Source organism: Benincasa hispida, chromosome 8 (genome assembly GCF_009727055.1).
Source record: "Benincasa hispida cultivar B227 chromosome 8, ASM972705v1, whole genome shotgun sequence".
Lineage (NCBI taxonomy): Eukaryota > Viridiplantae > Streptophyta > Magnoliopsida > Cucurbitales > Cucurbitaceae > Benincasa > Benincasa hispida.
Genome location: NC_052356.1, coordinates 37,356,241 through 37,377,630, shown reverse-complemented (window position 1 = coordinate 37,377,630; position 21,390 = coordinate 37,356,241). Strand labels below are relative to the sequence as shown.

The window sequence follows — 21,390 nt, the reverse complement described above, 5'->3', positions numbered from 1 at the left end:
TTTTCTCCCGACGCTTCAAGTTAACGTTGACAAAAATGAAATCTCCCAACACTTTTGCCTACTCGGATAATATTTTGTAGGAAAAAACCAAAATTCTTGTAGTGTAAAGTAATGAAATTCATAATGACATTCATCCAAACATGCTAACTATATATTATAACAATTATAATATAATGATGAATGATAATGTCATTAATGCATGCAAACATATATTATAACATTTATATTATATGATGCACGAGTATGCTATAAAATTAAATCATGCCACTAGATTATAACATTTATAATATTCATGATGCATGGATAAATGCATAACCTATGGTGAGATTTTCTATATGGCATACATTATGACATATATTAGATAAAATTAAATCAAACACCAAATGCATAATTTAAAGAAAAATATATGGACCAAGATTGGACTCCTAAACAATTAATTAAATTAACATAACATTTATATTACTTTAATTAATTAAAAAAACTAACTATTACAAAAAAAATAGCTTCAAAACACCAGACCAAAGCTCGAACTAAGTTGTAAATCGCTCAAACCAAGCGAACTGGACACGAACTGGCTGAACCACGAACCAGACTGCTCGCGAACCACACCATTTTTCCGTCTCGGAGCGTTGCAATGATGTGATCTAGCATTGCAAAGCTACGGAAAAAAATTCCTTTTGTCTCTTTTAGAGATGTCTACAGGGCGAGATGGGGCCGGGGATGCCATTCCCCATCCCCATCCCCACTCCCCATTTCATTCCCCATCTCCGTGAAATTTTTCACGGAGATCGGGATTGGGATTCCCCACGGGGAATTTTTCTCCGTTACTTTTTTTTTTTTTTTTAAAAAAGTCAATTAATTTAAATCACTAATATAAGCAAATTGTAATTAAATAATTAACTTTATCACTAAGGTGGTTATTATGGTTAGTTTTATATGACAATTTTAATTTAAAGATAAATTACTCAAATTTTGGCATAAAAAAACTAATTAATTTTTTAGTAGAAAGAAATAAATATAAATCAAGTTATTCACATATATAATCTTAGTAGAAAGAAATAAATATAAATCAAGTTATTCGCATATATAATCTAACATTAAATATTCAATTTAAACATATTCATTATCTTTCATAATACATAATCAAAATTTAAATTTAAATGTAATATTTATATAATAATAATAATAACATAGCATTAGATAATTATACTAAATAAATATATAGAAGCTAATCGGGGCGGGAACAGAGGCGGGGGCGAGAACGGGGAATGCATTCCCCGTCCCTGTCCTTACCTAATCGAGAAATCCCTCTTCCATTCCCTACTTAATCGAGAAATCTCGCCCCCTCCTCCCTCTGGTGGAGAAATTGGACATCTCTAGTCTCTTTGCACCATTGCAACACTAGGGCACAGTGTTGCAATGCTGCTATATAGTCGCCTATTGTACAACGGCGATCTCCATCATTTCTGCTTTGATTTGGACCTCAATTTCTCTAGAACGTTGTCAAAAAAACTCACGAACAACACGAATATTAACAAATACAGACTCGATCACAAATTAATGTCCAAAACAACGAGCCCTTACAAACCAAATTGGAAAATCAAGTCGTAAATTCTAAAGACCAATCCCAAAAACATCCATAATTACAAAACCCATAATCATTCATCAACAAGAACATCATATAATAATGCAAATCCCACCATAAACTGAATTTTAATTATGGAAAATTAAAATTGGGAACCAAAAACTTGGTTCTGATACCAATTGAAGGACTTTGAGGTCCAATGCGGAAGTGGGGATCGTGTCCCGATTTCAAATCTCACAGAGAATTAAAATTACAGACCCCTAGTTTATACATTCTAAAGGGAAAAAAATAATTTTATAGCATGTTTTTAAAACAGTAAAGAAAATGAATTAGGTTTGGATTACACTAACCCTTGAAGTCTAGAGATCTTTACAAAATTCCTCTCTATCCGGTCACGAACTCTTCAATGGTAATTTATCACAGAAAACAACAACTCCACCAAAATGGCCACCACCGTAACGAAATGTTGGTATTCTCCTTTGGTTAAGAATCCACAAGAGTTTTGTGGACTCTGTGTTAATATTTGGGAAGAGAGAGAGAGTATTTTGTCTATAGAGAAAATTCATGGAAGAAGCCAAAGCCTTCTGTGATTTTTGGGGAAGAAGAAGATCACTCCCTAAAACCAACCCACTCACACGTTTTTTATAAGAGAGATTTGTGGAAGGAGTTACATACCTCCCTCCCTATTTTAATAAAAATATATGAATTATATATATATATGTATGTATGTATGTATGTATGTATGTATGTATGTATGTATAATTAATATATACATAACTAATCTTATGTTATATCAAAATATAACATATATAACCTATAGATTATTATAATATCACATATAAAATAGTATATGGTTTATTATCTCTCAATAATAAATTATTTAATATAAACTAAATTTATATAAAAAAAGTTAATTATATGAATCAAATTCATATAATTAATATTTAAATCATATTCAAATAATTATTTCCTCTCAAATAAACTTTATATTATAATGTATCAAATACATTATATTAATTATATCATATATATAATTAAATTTAAATAAATTATATCATATATAATTAATTCTCTCAATTAGTTTCAACAATTCAAGTTAACCCAAAATTAATTTGATTCTCAATTATCCCAGTTGAACTACCAAGGGGACCTTATGAACCCATAGATTGAAGCTCCAATGATACTTGATCAATTAATTAAACCCCTTTAATTAAATTGATCAACTTCCATTAACTGTCAGTCACTCCACTAAAGACCGACAACTACACTTTTAGTACTATATATATTTTTCTGTGTCCATTGGATATAACTAGTCATTAGTGTAATAACCATTTACAAATTACCCGTAAGTACAGTTAGGCCAAAATTACCGTTTTGTCCTTATAGTTACATATAACTCCTTAAGTACCACTAACCCTCTAATGAACAATAAGTCATAGTCCAACTATGACCAAACTTCTCTCAGGCCAAGAGAGGTTGTGGCGCCACATTATTTAAGCCTTGGAATCAGTTCTTAAGAGAGTAATTTATCTACTTACCCCAACATTAGGGAAGAAGTGAATTCTATCTTGTGTAGCTATGTTCCCAGCTTCCCAATCAGACGAATCCCTAAAATGGTATGCATATTGAGTCAATGATCTAGTCACTCCGACCCATGCAAATCAAAGGACCACCTTCATAGAAAGGAGTTCACAACTCACTCAAGATTCAGGTCATGTCATCTATAGTCATCCTAGTGAAATGTAAGTCTCTATTATTAACGGTGTTATATAATGAGACTATTCATTTTGTGGTCCGGTCTTATACAAATCTTTTTATATAAAACACTCCTACTCACATTTCTCTACATGAATAATTAGGATCAGATCATTTATAGAACTTTATAACAATTGTAAAATCTACAAAGTATGTCGTATTTGTAGTATCACTAGGATAAGGTACCCAACCTTATCCATCTACTACAGACCATCTAGGTTATCACTTAAACATGATCCACCTGTATGTCTCTACATATATGTTTAAGCTACAGAAAATAACCTTGGATGTTCGTTTATTGGTTTTGTGGGTTAATGCTACTAAATGTCAAATAAAATACCTCAGATTTTATTAAATAAATAAATTATTTGTACTTAACAATTACAAACTACAGGACCCAAGAGATTTGAAGTACCCTAACACACCACCTATTCAAAAGAGTTCAACCATGGATCACCCCATGACTACTTTTGAGGCTTCACTATACTTTATCATTATTCGGCACACGAGGATTCTACCTGGCTAAGTTAGAGGCATGATTATGATACCACTTGTTAGACACAATGATCATCCAGAGATCTCCTTGGTATGATATTGTCCACTTTGGACATAAACCCTCGTAACTTTGCTTTTGGTTTGATCCCAAAATGTCTCGTACCAATAAACATAGTTGTCCTTTTATCTAGTTAATATGGGACTTTGGTCGCATTCCCAACATATTCGATACAAAACTAAAAGTGAAAATTCTTATTGGACAGATTCGATTTTATGGTATTAGATTCATTAATTAAAAAGGTATAGAGTATGTTTATAACACTTTGATAAAAAAAAAATAGAAAGTTTAAGATATCTTAAACAATTTTAAAGTTCAAAAGTTTAATAGATATATTCAAAATTGAAATTTCAAAAGGCTTATTAAACACTTCTTAGAACTCAACGCATGAATCTATTGGTTGCAAACCTCAAAGTTCAAACACTAATTTTATAATTTAACCTTTTGTTAACATATTTATATTTAAGTTAAATTTGAATATACATAACTTAATGAACAAAACACACTTGACTACCTTAAGTTTATGGTTGGATGCTTGATTAGGGAACTAATTACAAGTTATATTTTGATTAGTGTCTAATCTAATCATCATTTAGCCAATAATATCAATCAAATTCAAGCATGAGTGATCAACAAATAAGATATCTAATACATCAAAGGGAACTTAGCTCAATAGTGATTTACATGCACTTATATGTTAAAGGTTCCATCTTCTCAATCTCTATAAATATATATTTTGATTTTTGGACCTTTTTTAAAAAGTATCGAAAATAAAAATACATTGAAAATAGAAGGGTAATTGACAAAAATGACATTTTCCAAGTTTTTATTTTGATTTTTGGACCATTTTTAAAAAGTATGTTTTTTTGACCCCACAATTTTGAAGATGAATGAAAATTACCCTAATACCCTTCACATTTCAAAACTCACTCAAACCCTCCAAACCCTCACTTTTCTTTTCCATTTTCACTATTCTCCATTTCAAAAGTCCTCAATCTCAATCCATTTCATTCTTCCAATTCTACATTTCCTTGTCGTTCTCCTTTTCATTAAAGATCATTGGGATTTTTCAACTAAGGTATGGATTTTCATTTTTTTTCACTCAATGTGCTAGTTTATGTTAGGTGTTCTTGTGTGAATATTTGAAATCTATGTTAGATCTATGTTGAATGTTTTTTTTTCCCTAAAAATATCATGTTCGGCATTTTCTGAATAAGTTTGAGCCTAAAATGCGTCTCCAGAAATCGGTCTTACCCAGCTGGGCTTCATACCATTGTGACCGGGTATGTGACTAGACGGGCAAGTTTGAGGTTGCTTGGGGATAGATTTGGGGAAGAGAGATTATGCCCAGTGGTAGACCAGTCGGGCCGTATGTGTATTTTGATCAGGTATGGGCGGGAAAGAGAGGAAAGGACGAGGGGTATAACACTATACGATCGTTTAGCTACGACACGCACTAACCGATGTGATGAAGTGCTACGCAATAGCGCTGAGTGATCGTTTAGATGTAGAGCTAAGCGATCGTGGTGTGGGAACTAAATGATATGTTGGATTTTCTAAACGATGGCACTACACGATCGTTTATCTACGACGCGCACTAAGCGATGTGATGAAGTGCTACGCGATAGAACTGAGTGATCGTTTAGATGTAGAGTTAAGCGATCGTGGCGTAGGAACTAAACGATACGTTGGATTTTCTAAATGATGGCACTACACAATCATTTAGCTACGATGCGCACTAAGCAATGCGATGAAGTGCTACGCGATAGAACTAGGCGATCGTTTAGATTAGAGCTAAGCGATCGTGGCGTAGGAACTAAACGATACGTTGGATTTTCTAAATGATGGCACTGCACGATCATTTAGGTACGACGCGAGCCGAGCGATGAGATTGTTTAGATGTAGAGCTAAGCGATCGTGACATGGGAACTAAACGATACGTTGAATTTTCTAAACGATAGCACTACACAATCATTTAGCTACGATGTGCGCTAAGCGATGCGATTGTTTAGATGTAGAGCTAAGCGATCGTGGCATGGGAACTAAAAGATACGTTGGATTTTCAAAAAGATAGCACTACACGATCGTTTAGCTACGACGCACGTTAAGCGATGCAATCGTTTAGATGTAGAGCTAAGCAATCGTGGCGTGGGAATTAAACGATACGTTGGATTTTTTAAACGATGGAGCTAAGTGACCGATTTTCTCAAGGTGCAATCTAATTCAGCCTCAAAGGGTTTTTGGAGCGGTTTATGCCCCTTATTAAATGCCCACTTTCAATTTCAACCACCAACCTACCAAATTAATTCATATTCCACCTAAAATTAATTTGTCCAGAAACCATTAACCAAAAACTTTTCTCACCAAAAATTAAAAAATTCTCCACCAATTTTTTCTTCACAATCCCACAAAAAGTTCTCTTCATCAAATTCTCCACTAAGAAGTTCTCTTCATTAAAATGTCCAAAACTTGTATCTCACGAAGCTGTAATTTTGTACACTCTGTCATAAGAAGGTATGTATTTCATTTTTATATATATTCTCAATAGTACACTAATTATTAGAAAAATTGACAATGCCCTACATTTAATATTTATTTATAAATTTTTGGAGGTTGATTTTTGGAGTTTGAGTTATGGTTGCTTTGTTAATTGTATGTATTTTTTTTTAATCATTTAATTGTATTGGCAAAATTTTCTTGCTCCAATCCTCATTATAAAATCTATTCCAATCGTCTATGATGGCTAAATTTTCAAAATCCATTTGCTTTTTCCTCTCTCTACCCATCATAGCAAACTGAATAAAATAAACAATGCAATTTTCACTGCATCAAAATCATTTTCAAACTCAAGACTTGGAAAAATAGAGTCCAACTCGTATGCCTTTATGCCCTCATTATCATTCAGATACTTGGCTCTAAGTTTAACAAAAGAATTTTCTCCCCTCACATTTCTAGTTTGATGTTTTAGTCCTGTGATAAGGTTAAACTCTACTTGGCTGAAGGATACTTTATTCCCCATAAGATTAATGCTAATAACATCTCTCCTAGGTTCCTTTACCTCCCGAAGAAAAATATAATGAATTAGTGGTCCATTGAATATGATGTTTGTGTCAAGGAAATGACCAAAACATGTTTGTCTAAACATGGCTAATTGTGCCGGAGATAGTTTTTCTTAATTTTAGGGATAGTCTTTCCTATGTGGGAACAACATGAAAGGGCCGCAGGACAATGGTCATTAAGATGTACCTTCATATCTAGTTCCATTATAACCTACATTTTTCATGAAATAGATAAATTAGAAGACAATATATCATGATCATCAATGCATACTTAAAAAAAATTATATATAAATATAAATAAATAAATAAATGGCATGTTCCATACCCGACCAGGTACAGGGCCGGGTGAAAAAACAGAATACCCCTACCCGATCCAATACCCGGTCGAGCTGGGTCGGGCCAAATTCCAGAAGCATCCCCTACATGGCTCGCCCCCCTCTACCCGATTCCCCTCCTCCTACACGGCTATTGTTTAGAAAATCCAACGTATCGTTTAGTTCTTACGCCACGATCGCTTAGCTCTACATCTAAACGATCGCTCAGTTTTATCGCGTAGCACTTCATCGCATTCTTAGCGCACGTCATAGCTAAACGATCGTGTAGTGCCATCGTTTAGAAAATCCAACGTATCGTTTAGTTCCTACGCCATGATCGCTTAGCTCTACATCTAAACGATCACTTAGCACTATCGCATAGCACTTCATCGCTTAGCGCACGTCGTAGCTAAACGGTCGTGTAGTTCTATTGTTTAGAAAATACAATGCCTACGCCACAATCGCTTAGTTCTACATCTAAACGATCACTCAGTTCTATCGCGCAGCACTTCATTGCATCGCTTAGCGCCCGTTGTAGCTATACGATCGTGTAGTGCCATCGTTTAGCAAATCCAACGTATCGTTTAGTTCCTCCTACGCTAAAGCAATGTATCACGCCCCCTCTCTACCCTGTCTCTTATACACATCTAGATGTGTATAAGAGACAGCTCTCTACCTGCTGCCCTCCCCCTACCTGGTTCAATACTCGACCGGGCACCACCTACTCCTACGCTAAAGCTCTCGCAGGTACACGATCATTTAGTTCCTATGACAAAGCTAAACAATCGTCTAACTTTTCTTCACATCGTGTAACGTCCAAAACTAAACGATTGCTTAACTATTTCTTCACATGGGAAGCTTCAGTGAATATTCGTCTAACTTTTTTTCACATTGCTATATGATCGTCTAACAATTTTTTCATGTTTTTTTCTATAAAATATCATTATGGAAATAATTTGGTGAAAAGAACTTTTTGTGGGGTTGTAAACAAATTAAATTTGGTGGAGGAATTTTTAGTATTGGAATGTGAAAAGTTTTTTGTCAAATATTTTTGGATAAAATATTTTTTTGTGAATAAATTTAGAGTTTATTTGAGGTGGAGAATTTTTTAGGAATTAATTTGGTAGGTTGGTGGTTGAAATGGAAGGTGAGAATTTACTAAGGGGCATAAGAGTAATTGTACAACCAATATTTTCCATGCTTACATCACTTTCATCATCAAAGGGGTAAAAAAAAAAACTTGTGTTTCAAAATTAGGTAAAAAATACAAAATCATACTCCAAATAGGTCATTTTTATCAATTTTCCAAAATAGAACACATGGTCCGATCGAAACCAAGAAATTTGTACGGATGACCCAAAAATTGGGCCCAAAATTTCAAATGACCCATTTTTAAAAAAATAATGTCAATTGACCCTCTACTGACATCATTACCATACCAAATTATGTAAATTGCCCTTACACCGGCCTCACGAGGTAAATCTCGCTCTCATTTAATTAAATGCTCTCGCTCTCGCTCTTGCTTGAAATTCCTTGGTTTGATGTGATTGCTCGTTAGTGTACTGTTGATTTGACAAAATGTCAGGATGGAAGCCTCAAATCAAATCAATAATACCTAAACACAATACAATGGTGATTTCTTTAAACTTAAACTCCATTTCAAAGGTAATTACTTCTCTGGTTTTCGACGGCATTTTGTTGAACAGAGATTTTTCGAACCGGGATTTCCAAGACGAGGCTTTCTCAGAAAGGAACAACTTTTTCAGAAAGGTGAATTATTTGAGTCTATTTAATTATTTTTTATGTGTTATTTCTGGAAAGGTAGCATTACAAAATTTTGTATTGGGAGAGAGTAAGAAAGAGGAAGAGTAAGAGAAAGAGCGAGATTATGAGAGAGAGAGCGAGATTACGAGAGAGAGCGAGATTTTGAGAGAGAACAAGATTTTAAGAGCGAGAGCGAGAGCAAGATTTTGAGAGAGAGCGAGAGTACACTTCAATTGCTTGTACAACTTAATGACAAATGTTCTCTTGCTTTGTATGATGACAAAAAAGTGTCTATTTATTCGATTTGGAGGTGATTAAGATGAAAATGAAAGTTCGTATATTGGGGGACAGTTGAAAATCGTTGTGCCCCCTACAGTGAATTATGAAGAACTTAAATCTCGCATTTACAGGGCTACAAAAGTCAGTTCTTCAGAGTTTAATCTTATCCTAAAAGTTAAATATAATCTTGAATTTGAAGCCCCTCCACAATGCATAATGGATGATGATGATGTTCATTCTTCTTTTGCGAGAAGAGCTTAATAGACTTCAGATAACTATAACGTTGAAATCTAAACAGGACGAAGAGGTTGGAATGGGGTTTGGAAATGTGAGTTCTGATGATACGGTTGTGGACAAATGATACGAGGAATTATACCAATTTCGTCAAGAAGATGATGATATTCTATTGTCTACCAACACTGATATTCCATTGTTTACCAACATTGTACCATCAACATTCGATTATAGGGATTGTGGTTCTTCAGTGGATGTAGATGTGAATGAGCAACCAGCAGGATTGAATGAAATGGATCATGATCATGGAGATGTGCATTGTTCTACAGCAGCTTCAGTGGTTCCACCATCTGTGTCTTCAAGTCATAGAACAGAGTTGATTATGCCTAGAACCTCTTCATCTGGGACAGAGGACGTTGAAGTTAGTCAACTATTTTTTAGCAAAAAGAACTTGAAAATGAGATTATCTATTTTGTCCATCAACATAAATTTTGAATTTAAGATCAGGAAATCAACCAAATCTCTGTTCACTGTCAAATGCATTGGGGAGACATGTTTGTGGAGCCTTCATGTAGTCAAAATGGAGGGGTCTGATATATTCAAGATTACAAAGTACTGCAGTTCGCACATATGTTCCATAGGAATTTTGAATCACGACCATAGACAAGAAACTATTACGGTTGTTGGTCAACTCATCAAAGATAAGTTCACGGGTATAGGACGTATTTATAAACCTTGTCATATCGTTGAGGATATGAGGAGAGATTATGGCGTGAACATAAGTTATGATAAAGCGTGGCATGCAAGGGAAGCCGCGTATGATCTCACTAAAGGTACTCCAGAATACTCATACTCCATACTACATGTTTATGGAGAAGCGCTAAAAATAGAGAATCTGGGTACAGTCTTTGATATCGAACTTGAAGATGAGGTGCATTTCAAGTATATGTTTATGGCATTAGGGCCTTATATTAGAGGTTTTGCAAGCTATCAGCCTTGTATTATTGTTGATGGATCGCATTTGAAAGAAAAATACAAAGGCACCATGTTGGTTGCGGTTTCTATGGACGAGAACAATCAATTATACCCACTAACATATGCAATAGTGGACAATGAAACTGATCGATCATGGAAATGGTTTATGTCAAACTTGAAATGTAGTATCGAAGAACCCGATAATCTGGTGTTTGTGTCTGATCGAATGGTATCTATCAACAATACTATTCGTGCATTTTTTCCCAAAACATTTCATGGATTGTGCACATGGCATATAAAACAGGATCTGGTTACAAACTTTAAGGATAGCACAGTTGTCAGGATATTTAGAGATGCAGCAAGGGCATTTCGCATGACAGAGTTCCAGACAAAATGAGACGAACTCCCAGTTTTAGAGACGGTGCTGTCACGAAATATTTGGAAGACATCAGTCTTCAAAGGTGGGCACGGGTTTATCAAATAGAACGAAGATATGATAACATGACATCCAACAGTGTAGAGTGTTTCAATTCCTTAACTAAAGAGTATCGACTAATGCCCATAGTATGCTTTATTGAACATGTTAGAGGAATGCTCCAATCGTGGTTCTACGAACGGAGGAATTACTGGGCATCTCGTACGATATTGCACTCTGACTACTGTGAAACCCGATTGGCAAGTGAAGCCGATAAGGGCAGACGATATCAGGTGGAGCCTATTGATTGTTATCAAGTACACGTGCGAGATAATCGATTGGACGATATTGTCAATCTTCACACGAAGGAATGCACTTGTAAGGAATTCGACTCACTTGGTATCCCGTGTTCCCATGCAATTGTTGTTGCCAAGGAAAGAAATATACCCATCCACAGACTTTGCAATCGATTTTATATAGTGGACTCTCTAATGACTGCGTATGCGGAGCCTATAAATCCACTTGGCCACATATCTGAATGAAAAAGACCTTCTGGATACGTAGAAAAGATTATCCTTCCTCCGAAGTTTGTGCCAAAGCTGGGCGACGGATTGTGAGAAGAATACCATCTAGAGGAGAATTTCGCAGACAAATGAAATGTGGTCGGTGTGGAAAATATGGACATAACGACCAAAATTGTATTGGACCGCTTACAACCGTACGACGTGCCAAAAATTCCAGAGACCGAGACACAAACGCCCCTCATCCAATTTAGTTATAAATACCATTGATCATTTTTTCATACGTCATACTTGTAACATACTTCATACTTTTGTATACTTGTAACATGCGTCATACTTTTTCATACTTGTAACATACTTCATACTTTTTCATACTTCATACTTGTAACACTTCATACTTCATACTTTCATCTTGTAAACAAAAAACAATAACAAGCTGGAGTATTTATATAATAGCCCAATTTCATACTCTCTCAATCTTCATACTCTCTCATCTTCATTACCTCTCTCAGTCTTCATACTTGTAACAAAAATGAATAACTTCATACTCTCTCAATCTTCATACTTGTAACAAAAAACAATAACTTCATACTCTCTCAATCTTCATACTTGCAACAAAAATGGATAATCTCGTTCAATCTTCATGCATAATCTCGCTCTCTCTCAACATCTCGCTTTGTCAATCTTTGAACTTTGAACCTTGAACCATATAATGTTCTAAGCTCAATTATGCATGTTCTGATAAAATTATGATATTGAACTTTGAACTTTGAACTTACATAAAAAATACATGTTCAATTATACAATGAAAAGAGCAGTAGCTCCATTATACATAAAAAAAATGCATGTTCTGATAAAATTCTGATATTTAACTTTGAACTTTGAACTTTCATAAAAAATATATGTTCAATTATACAATGAATATTTTTACATACATAAAAAATAAATGAATGTTTTTACATACATAAAAAATACAATAAAAAATACATGTTCTATACATATAAAAATTATGGAGTGTTTGCTCATAGTTGACACGCTAATTGCATCCTATATTCATTTATCTTCTCCTGAGTGATTAGGATGGATCAGCACCAGTCACCAGGTGTTCCAATAGTTTGATTGCGAAGATGCCACAATCAAGCGACCCGTGTTGTTTGTCGATGTCCATAGGTCACGAGATTTTCCAAGGGGCTGTGGACAGGTCCGGCTTCGATCGATCCACATCACATTAGTGAAGTAGGGACCATCAATGGCTCCAGCCAATTCACCAGCTTTGTCATTGGTGTGTATGACAGAAGTGAATCGAACACGAATGTGGCCTCTGTTAATGTCCATTGCAAGGACCATCCAGTGGTCACTGATATTCATCGCCGTATAAACAAAATCCACATCTGCCCATTTGACATCGAATTTACCAGTGACGTAGTCCTTATACGTGTCTTTATCTTCCTATAATAGGGCAGCCTCCAGAAGTGACTTATTCTTTATTCATTTAAATACCCCGCCATGAGCATTAAGGTGACTCTGTTAAATAAAATGAGAAGTTAAGTAAAGAAGTAAAGATCAGGAAACTTAATGAAATGAGAAGTTAAGAAACAAAATATCAAAAATTACCGTTACACCAATTGGCAAAATGGTGAACTTGTGCATGCATATGTCGGGTCGGGTATAAAATTTATCTTTCATAAAATAAAATAAAGTATTTATGGTCTGCATGAAAAATTAATATGTTAATAAAAGTACAAGATAGCCAACATGTAAAGACGTAAAGACTAGGATACTTACATCGCACTCGACCAACGAATTCGGGGTAATCAATTCCTTAAAGAATTGCTTCGCGAGTGGTTTAAAGGAGTTCTCTCAAACCTCGTTGTCTGTATTGTCGTTCGAGATCCATCCCATCATTTCTATCAGGATATTGTGTGGAACATCGTGTGCTACGTTATATGTGACGATCGATCTGGATATTGACGTAGCTACACCTGGGAAAGGATGTTCAACCACACTTTTCTTCTTTATTTGGGCTGGGGGTGTATATTTACCAACCAGTTTTCTCTTATGACTAATTCTTCGAGATTTCTACATAAACAGATAACAAAAGGTTACTCATCAAGAAATATAAAAATATAAACAAAGATTACTGATCAATAAATTACTCACCAGTGGAACTTCTTCTGTGGTCGTAACAATCCCAGAAGCATCGGCCTCTGGGATGCCAGACATGTCAGCCTCTGTATGTGGCATGGTGAGTAAGGTAGACATGTCGGACTTTGTTTGTGAGACGTCGGCCTGTATAGGTTTGACGTCAATTGGTGATGTCATGGCAGTGGTGGTATCGGGCTGTACAGGGGGGTAGGAGTAGGTGAAGTGGTGGTATCGGGCTGTAAAGGGGGGATGAGGATGGGAGTGTCAGAGGCAGTCGTAGTCGTATCGGGATCCCGAGATGAGATGAGTGACCTGGTCATCTCCTCATTCACCGTGGAACCCTTCAATTAGTAAAGTAAAATGGTGAGTTCACAAACACGTAAAAACTAAACATATAAAGACATAAAATGATGCAAACCTTGCACATAGACTGCAACAATGACAGGATGGCCGACAATTGCCCTTTCATGTCAGTCATGTTTTCCTCCATACTGGATACACAACTATCTAAACCCGATATACAGCCATCCAACCTCGATAGTGAGTTGTCAATGGACCGTAGGTACGAATAAATAGACTCGTCGGCATTGGCTCCCTCCCTGCGGCGGGCAGCACACTCAGGACACTCCTCATCCTGTCTCTTATACACATCTAGATGTGTATAAGAGACAGCCTCGATAGTGAGTTGTCAATGGTCCGCAGGTACGAATAAATAGACTCGTCGGGATTGGCTCCCTCCCTGCGGCATGCAGCACCTGTCTCTTATACACATCTAGATGTGTATAAGAGACAGCATATCATCACTAGGTGTGTATGTCCCTCCTTCCACCCTTCCATATTCAACATCCTCGTGCTCAGAATGCTCGGGTTTTTCCCCTCCCTCCACCCTGACAACCTCATCATTGTCATCTCCACGATGATCATCATCGTCACTTTCACTTTCAGGACTACCCCCCTCACTCGTCGACCTATTGCCACTTTCAGAACTATGATCATCCGCACCTAGCTCAAATATAGGTTGTCGTTCCACTGGGGTATCCCGAAACTCCCTTTCAGCATCTGACATGACAGTGCCCTTTTTAACCTTTATCTGCATTAACAACCCAGTAAACTGGTTAGTGTCAATTTAACAACCAGATAAACATATTATGCATAGAGTAAACGTACATTGTTAGACTCGAATATCTCTCTCTCGAGTACTTGAAGGACACTGAGTGGGAGCATGACCATCATAATATGCGGGGCAAAGCCACCTTACTCTTTCGCTCCATAATGTTCCTAACTATCGATGAAGTTAGGATCTTGTACATCCATACCTAAATAAAAATTAAAATATATTAAGAACAATAGTAATATTAGATCAAACAACACGATTATTATGCTAATCAAATTTACCTGGAACGCTTGTGGAAATCCACATAAAGAGTACTTCACAATGTAGTTTTTATTTGCTTTGACCCTCGTCTTGTACAAACTGCTCTTATCATTCAACGCGGTCTTTAGAGCATCCAATGTCCTCTCCCAAATAATGGTATCCCAATCAAGACTATTGTAGTACTCCAAGTTTTGAACGTCCTTGAAATGTTTGAGGTCGATTGCATTTTTCTGTTTGTTTTTCCCCATCACTGTGACCTCAGTATAGTAAACTAGGTTGATCTTCACAGCATCATCATCATTTTCAAACTCTAAGTCCTTGTATTTCTCTTCAAGTTGACGGAGGTGTAAACTGTCCTTCGTCACTCAATTACCAAAATACTTGATAGCAAGTTCATATGAGGACTGTTGGTTCAGATCAACTCGTGTTGGGGATTGCCACAAACCAATCATCACCAAAAAGTCATCCTTCGAAAAAGTGACAATCTTCCCACAAACAGAGAATGACATTGAGTCTTCACTTCTCTAAGCAACATGTGATGGACAATTGGGCTGTTAAACACCATGTCAACATCTACAAATGGCCCAAAAACTGTTCTCTTGAACATGTCCAACTGCGTTGGCGTGAGCTTCTCTTTAACAATCTTGTTTGCATTAGCAATGTGGGCCAAGCTGGTTACTTGACCGGAAAATCGGTCGGCTTTGGCTATTCTGAAATGTGTAGCCATCTTAAATCACTCCTGCATGAAATAAAAAATCAATCAGTAAACTCCTTCAGAAAAAAAAAATGTAAAACAACATTCTGTTTAAATCTCGCTGGATTCGCTCTCGCTGGCATCACTCTCGCTGGTGTCGCTCTCTCTAGTATCGCTCTCTCAAGTATCGCTCTCTCCAGTATCGCTTTCTCCGATGTCGCTCTCTTCGATATCGCTCTCTCTGGTATTGCTCTCTCTGGTGTCGCTCTCACTTATCTCCCTCACATTCTCTCTTTTTACTCGTCTTCAACCACATAACACATCGAAAACCAGAAAAACAAACAAAAAAACCATAGGTTCATTTATCTCGCTCACATTCACTCTCTCCGGTGTCGCTCTATCGATTTCACTCTTACTTATCTCGCTCACAAACTCTTTTTACTCGTCTTCAATCACAGAACACATCGCCAAAAAAACAAACAAAAAAAACCATATGAGTGTATTTCTAAACCCAGAACGACCCACAAAGCCCCATTACCAATCAGTGTAAGACATTTTCAGGCACATATAGAAAGATTTACCGATCAGATTCGATTTACCGGCGACAGTAGAATCGTTTGCAAGCCGAAAATAGTTTTTTCGTTTATGAGCGATACGAATTCGTTAGCCTTGGAAAATTTGAATGAAGAATAGTTTAGAAGGTGGGTTCTCAGTAAAAATGTAAGAAAACGAAGAAGTAAGGGCATTTTACGTAATTTGGTATGGCGAAATATCAGTAGAGGATCAATTGACATTATTTTTAAAAAATGAGTCATTTGACATTTTGGACCTAATTTTTTTGATCATGCGTACAAATTTCCCACCGAAACCCAACCCCGAAACACTGTCCAAATTCGGAATCGGGTCATGCTTTCTAGGGTTTAAGCCATTCACTGAATTTCTGAATCTCTCTGTATATTGTCAATCACAAGACGATGACCTCCATGGCTGCACTGTCAAGAAGGCTTTGCCGCTCTCTCCTGTCGAATTCAAAAGCTTCTCATCACCATAACATCCTCCCCGTAACCTCTTGCACTAATAACCTTTCCTTCCGCTCGGTATCAGACATCACTGAGTCCAGTATTGAATCGGACTTGGACTCGGACTCACATTCAGTAACTAATCCACCTTCTCTCTCACCTTCCTCGTCTCAATCATCTACCCAGTCGAGAACGATCTACAATCGACCTCTGGAAAATGGCCTCGATGCTGGTGTTTATAAGGTAGGTTGGAAGTACGAGGGTTTTGGGACTTTTTGTTCTCGATGTTTGGTTACTTACATTTTCATCTTAATGACATTTCTTGTTTGCGTGAAGGCTATATTGGTGGGTCAGGTGGGGCAAAGTCCACTGCAGAAGCGGCTGAAGAGTGGGATAACAGTGACGCTGTTATCAGTTGGAACGGGCGGTATTCGTAATAATCGGAGACCCTTGGCTAACGAGGAACCCAGAGAGTATGCAAATCGGTGCGCAGTTCAATGGCATCGGGTTTCGGTTTATCCTCAGAGACTGGGCAATATTGTCATGAAGCATGTTGTGCCTGGGTAAGCATTTCGGTCTTGATCATTTACCTGAGGTGCACGGAGATAATACCATAGAAATTTGTTTGTAGTCTGCCATCAATTGCCGTGAGTTTCTTAATTGCGAGCTTATGTTACATTATAAAGTGGTGCGAAGCTCCATTTAGTTAAAATTCGATTCCAAACTGTCCCTGTTATTGACTTTGTAGTTATCTTGTTTTCTGGTTCATGTTATCCTGTTTTTTTTTTTTTTTTTTTTTTTTTTTTTTTTTTTTTTTTTTTTTTTGTTTGAGGGACGAATCGGAGCGACAAAGGGGTTCATGTTATCCTGTTGCTCACAAAAGATATTTCACTAGTCTTAGTTTCCTCATTTCTTTGTTGCAGCTTCATATCTACTGTGTAAATTTATCTTTTTCAGTTCAATTTTGTATTTGGAGGGGAATTTGGAGACCAAAATCTTCACTGATCCAACCACTGGTCTCGTTCGAAGTATTAGAGAAGTTGCAATTCGTCGCAATGGTACACTTTTTTCACTCACCCTGTTTTATGAACATATAGGTCCTCATGTATTCTTGCTACTTAAACTACATACCATCAGTGTCATGTTTAATAAAAAATATTCGGTAAATTTTGTTTTCAACTGTGATGAAGGTACAGCCTCATTACGATGTAAATGTCCTTTCTTGGACGTGATATGTATTTTAACTAAAACAAACAGATTTAATTTTCTTGTGTTTTGACTGGTGGTCAAATACTAATATTGGGTTCCTGATTTTTCCATTTCCCTTTTCTTGTTTCGTGGCTTTTCATGGCCTGTTCCTCTGTAAACCCGAGGGATTATAATGAATTTGATTGCTTTTGTGCGACTTGGCATTCATGCATGTTGAAATTAAATGCCCCTAAGATCACATATGATCTCCATTGATAAAGTTTGGTTATCATGTAGGCCGCCTTGTATTTTTGGGGAAGGGAGAAGTTAATGGTCAGCAGTCCACTCCATCAGAATTCAAAGGTGTTGGCTATTACTAAGAGATGATGTTTGCAGTTTTGTCATCTGAAGGTCTGAATCACCCACTTATCTCTATAAATGCTGTGATTTCACTTCAAATTAGTTGTAACAAGGCATTCTGTGATAGTTCCCTTTTCCCCCACCCTTTGTTAAGTGACAAATATCTTTGATATTTATATGATTCAAATGAATTTGATTGAGAGAGAGAATTGGAATCCCAAGTTCATTTTGCTTTCTCATCGCAACTTATTGCGACTTACTGGTTCTTTTGTGATGCTTTTTCTATGCTTGCCTGTATAGTTGCAGTGGTCATGGGCATAGTTCCGGTTAGACAGAGTGAATGCTGGCTTTCTGTGAAACAATATCAGTATTTTTCAAACCTAGAGGCAGATGTATAAGTAATGGAGCCACATAATGTATGAGTATGAATACGTGATAACTGATAACATAAAATAAAATATGCCTTAATTGGGAATGATAGGTTTTCGTATATTGATGCCATGTATTTTCAATAATCGATAATGAATTCAAGTGGAATTTTCTAGTAAAACAGAGTTTTAAGCCAAGGTTGCCTTTCGTTGTAATGGTGCAGAAAGGGACAAAAAAGTGATAAATCTACATATAGCAATGGGATAGCGACCAGGATGATTGCTCGAGCGAAGTTGCGTGTCATAACTCTTTTAGATTAGATTATAAAAAGTAACTTTGCCTTTGATGAGAATTTTTTATTCTGAAAATTAAATTTATAAATAATACTTCTTGAGTTTTTTTTTTTTTTTTTTTTTGGATATATACCTTCTACTAACGTTTTCAAAAAAATCCCGTGAAATTTTAAAAACTAAAAAGAAAGTTTTTGTTTTTAGAATTCCACTTAAACCGAAGTTAAGACCAAAAAAAAATAAAAAATTATAATTTAAAACAGGAGAACAAAATCATTATTAATGGATACAAACTTGAAGTTGAAACCACACAGTGATTAGCTTTGTGTTCGGTGTACATTGTTTGGCCCACATTACTCTGTTACGAATCTGACGATTGGTAGGCAAATAATAAAACATGTTCATATACCACAAGAAAATCTGCATTCTATCTTCTGTGGTTATCATTTTCTACATTACTTATCCACAAAATCTCCTTCCCCAAAAGACTTGAATTTCCCATTGAAAATCAACAAATCAAGAAAACAACACTGCAAATCAGGACATGTTGCGAAGCCCCAAATTTCTTCATTCCCCAAACTATCCACACCCTTCTTCAACCTCTCAAACTCAAAAGCAAAACATCCCCATTTCCCCAAAATTTCCACTCATCAAACAATGTTCCACAATCTCTCGCCGGAATCTCACCATGGGAACCAATTCCCTCTTACTTCTTCTCTTTGGTTCTCAGCTTCAAGACCCATTTTTCATGTCCTCAAAAGCAGAGGTTGAAGAAGAAGAATTACGGAGTACCAAAGATGACGGACCTTTGTGCACAGGGAAGAGCCCCACCAAGCGAGCATTTCTTGATATCTCCATTGATGGAGAGCCTGCCGGTCGCATTATCATTGGCCTTTATGGCAATGATTCCCCTGCAGGAGTTGCAAGATTTAGTAATCTTGTAAGTGGAGCTGCTGGGATTTCTTACAGAAGAAAAGATTTTGTAAAGATCACTTCAAATTATGTCCAACACAGTGGAGTTAGATCTTATGGTGTGGATTTTGAGCTTGCAAAGAGGAATGGGAATGAATTAGTATCTGAAACTCTTAAGGATGAATGGGAGAGACTGAACGAGCAATGTTCTGGGACTAAGAACTTGGCTGGAACTGTGGGAATCATTGTGAGAGATCCTTTAAAACCACCTCCTAAGTTGAAGTTGGTAGCTAGGAAAGGGAAGCTGGAGGTTGACCAGGAACAGGTCGGTACTGACCCGAACGGAACGGAGTTCACGATATCCATTAAAGATTCGCCGGAGCTGGATGATTCAGCTCTGGTGATTGGAACAGTTTTGGAAGGAATGGAAGTTGTGGAGAGGATTGCACAAGTGAAGACTGTGAAAGATAATACTACTTCTCCTTACTTCAGGTAAAGTTTATGTTTTTTTCTAAGATAAAATTATGGGTTAATGACAGCATGTTATTTAGGAACAAACGTCAAATTAGATTATACCAATTTGAATCATAAACTTTCACTTTCGTCCAAACTCTAAAATTTAATAAATGTTGCAATTTTTACTCTCGACTTAATTTTCGTTAATTCGGCTACTAATTTAAATAGAAAATATTGTAAACATCTTAAACTCACTACTTTCAATGGAACTGCACAAATTTAACTATGAGTAATACTTGATTCTTCATGCATTTTCTTTAAGTATATAGTAAAAAGAACTAAAAAAAAATTAGTGGACTGCACAAACTATTGAACAATTTTACGAAAACTCATATAATTTCAACAAAATATTTATACTTATGTTTTATAATTCTTTTGAGTGCTGAACTTTTTTCAATGATATTTAAAACGAAAACTTATTAGAAGATTAGAGTCCTTTTAGAGTTTAGCGCTAAGATTCCAACACTCAATCTTTCTAAACTTGACAAGTTTGGAATCAAGATTGATCTAATTTTCCTATTAATAATTGATTTAGTTAGAGTATGTCAATGAATTAGGAATTGACAATGAGGTTTGGATTGATGAGCAGGGTTGCAAAGCTAATAGGCGATAAAAGAGCTGTTGTTGCAGAAAGAGGATTCAACCGTCCTTATTCAAAAGTGATCGTCACAAACTGTGGGTTGCTAGAACAATGACACTTCTTCTTTTTTCAATCTTTACATCAATTGAATTATGCTTATTTTAACTAAGATGAGATGATTATGCTCCCAGTTTTGTCGAATTGTTTAAATGTAACTATATCCTTATAAATGAATGAGGTATTCTATATCAATATTTTAATATAAAAATTCTTCTGAATTTAATTTATCGGATAATAACCTTGTATGGTATTTCTTGTTATAGTTCATAGATTCAATTCCCTGCCGCATCCCTCGACCCCTTGTTTGTGATGTATATTACAATTTCTAACACATACTTAACATGTGATTTCATTCTACGCATATGGTTAATGAAGAATTGTTATATTCTGGTTTCCTCTCTATGAAGTTAGAATTGTGGAACATGGAA

At 36.1% G+C, this 21,390-nt stretch overlaps 3 protein-coding genes and 2 long non-coding RNA genes across 6 annotated transcripts; 3 read left to right on the top strand and 2 right to left on the bottom strand.

Moving 5' to 3' along the window:
- The first annotated feature begins 10,911 nt into the window (after positions 1 to 10,911).
- LOC120084035 lies at positions 10,912 to 11,475 on the top strand. The gene has a single exon (XM_039039937.1). The coding sequence runs from the start codon at positions 10,912 to 10,914 to the stop codon at positions 11,473 to 11,475; it is 564 nt and encodes a 187-aa protein (XP_038895865.1).
- Positions 11,476 to 12,480: 1,005 nt separating this feature from the next.
- Positions 12,481 to 14,215, bottom strand: LOC120083845. Its single transcript, XR_005483551.1, has 5 exons — positions 14,018 to 14,215; positions 13,615 to 13,940; positions 13,240 to 13,533; positions 13,069 to 13,164; positions 12,481 to 12,978 (listed from the first exon to the last, which is right to left on the bottom strand). It is a non-coding gene; the product is annotated as an uncharacterized LOC120083845 (long non-coding RNA).
- A 239-nt stretch (positions 14,216 to 14,454) lies between these two features.
- LOC120084251 lies at positions 14,455 to 15,702 on the bottom strand. Its single transcript, XR_005483617.1, has 3 exons — positions 14,995 to 15,702; positions 14,767 to 14,915; positions 14,455 to 14,689 (listed from the first exon to the last, which is right to left on the bottom strand). It is a non-coding gene; the product is annotated as an uncharacterized LOC120084251 (long non-coding RNA).
- An 846-nt stretch (positions 15,703 to 16,548) lies between these two features.
- Positions 16,549 to 19,007, top strand: LOC120083794 (single-stranded DNA-binding protein, mitochondrial-like). 2 transcript variants are annotated; one of them, XM_039039671.1, is made up of 5 exons: positions 16,549 to 16,930; positions 17,024 to 17,250; positions 17,645 to 17,745; positions 18,173 to 18,286; positions 18,828 to 19,007. In XM_039039671.1, the coding sequence occupies exons 1-4, from the start codon at positions 16,643 to 16,645 to the stop codon at positions 18,253 to 18,255; spliced, it is 699 nt and encodes a 232-aa protein (XP_038895599.1). In that variant the 5' UTR covers positions 16,549 to 16,642; the 3' UTR covers positions 18,256 to 18,286; positions 18,828 to 19,007. The 2 variants fall into 2 exon arrangements, with proteins under 2 accessions (XP_038895599.1, XP_038895598.1); XM_039039670.1 differs by lacking the exon at positions 18,828 to 19,007 and having other exon boundaries at positions 18,173 to 18,456.
- Positions 19,008 to 19,128: 121 nt separating this feature from the next.
- LOC120083793 (peptidyl-prolyl cis-trans isomerase CYP26-2, chloroplastic) lies at positions 19,129 to 21,224 on the top strand. The gene is made up of 2 exons (XM_039039669.1): positions 19,129 to 20,298; positions 20,912 to 21,224. Exons 1-2 carry the CDS (start codon positions 19,439 to 19,441, stop codon positions 21,015 to 21,017), a joined length of 966 nt encoding a protein of 321 aa, XP_038895597.1. The 5' UTR covers positions 19,129 to 19,438; the 3' UTR covers positions 21,018 to 21,224.
- Positions 21,225 to 21,390: the final 166 nt, after the last annotated feature.

Bases quoted from the DNA above. Each gene is read 5' to 3' on its own strand.
- LOC120084035 (XM_039039937.1), top strand. From the start codon at position 10,912: ATGAGACGAACTCCCAGTTTTAGAGACGGTGCTGTCACGAAATATTTG.
- LOC120083794 (XM_039039671.1), top strand. From the start codon at position 16,643: ATGACCTCCATGGCTGCACTGTCAAGAAGGCTTTGCCGCTCTCTCCTG. The intron at 16,931-17,023 runs GTAGGTTGGAAG...GTTTGCGTGAAG, and splicing joins TCGATGCTGGTGTTTATAAG to GCTATATTGGTGGGTCAGGT. The intron at 17,251-17,644 runs GTAAGCATTTCG...TATCTTTTTCAG, and splicing joins ATGAAGCATGTTGTGCCTGG to TTCAATTTTGTATTTGGAGG.
- LOC120083793 (XM_039039669.1), top strand. From the start codon at position 19,439: ATGTTGCGAAGCCCCAAATTTCTTCATTCCCCAAACTATCCACACCCT. The intron at 20,299-20,911 runs GTAAAGTTTATG...ATTGATGAGCAG, and splicing joins ACTACTTCTCCTTACTTCAG to GGTTGCAAAGCTAATAGGCG.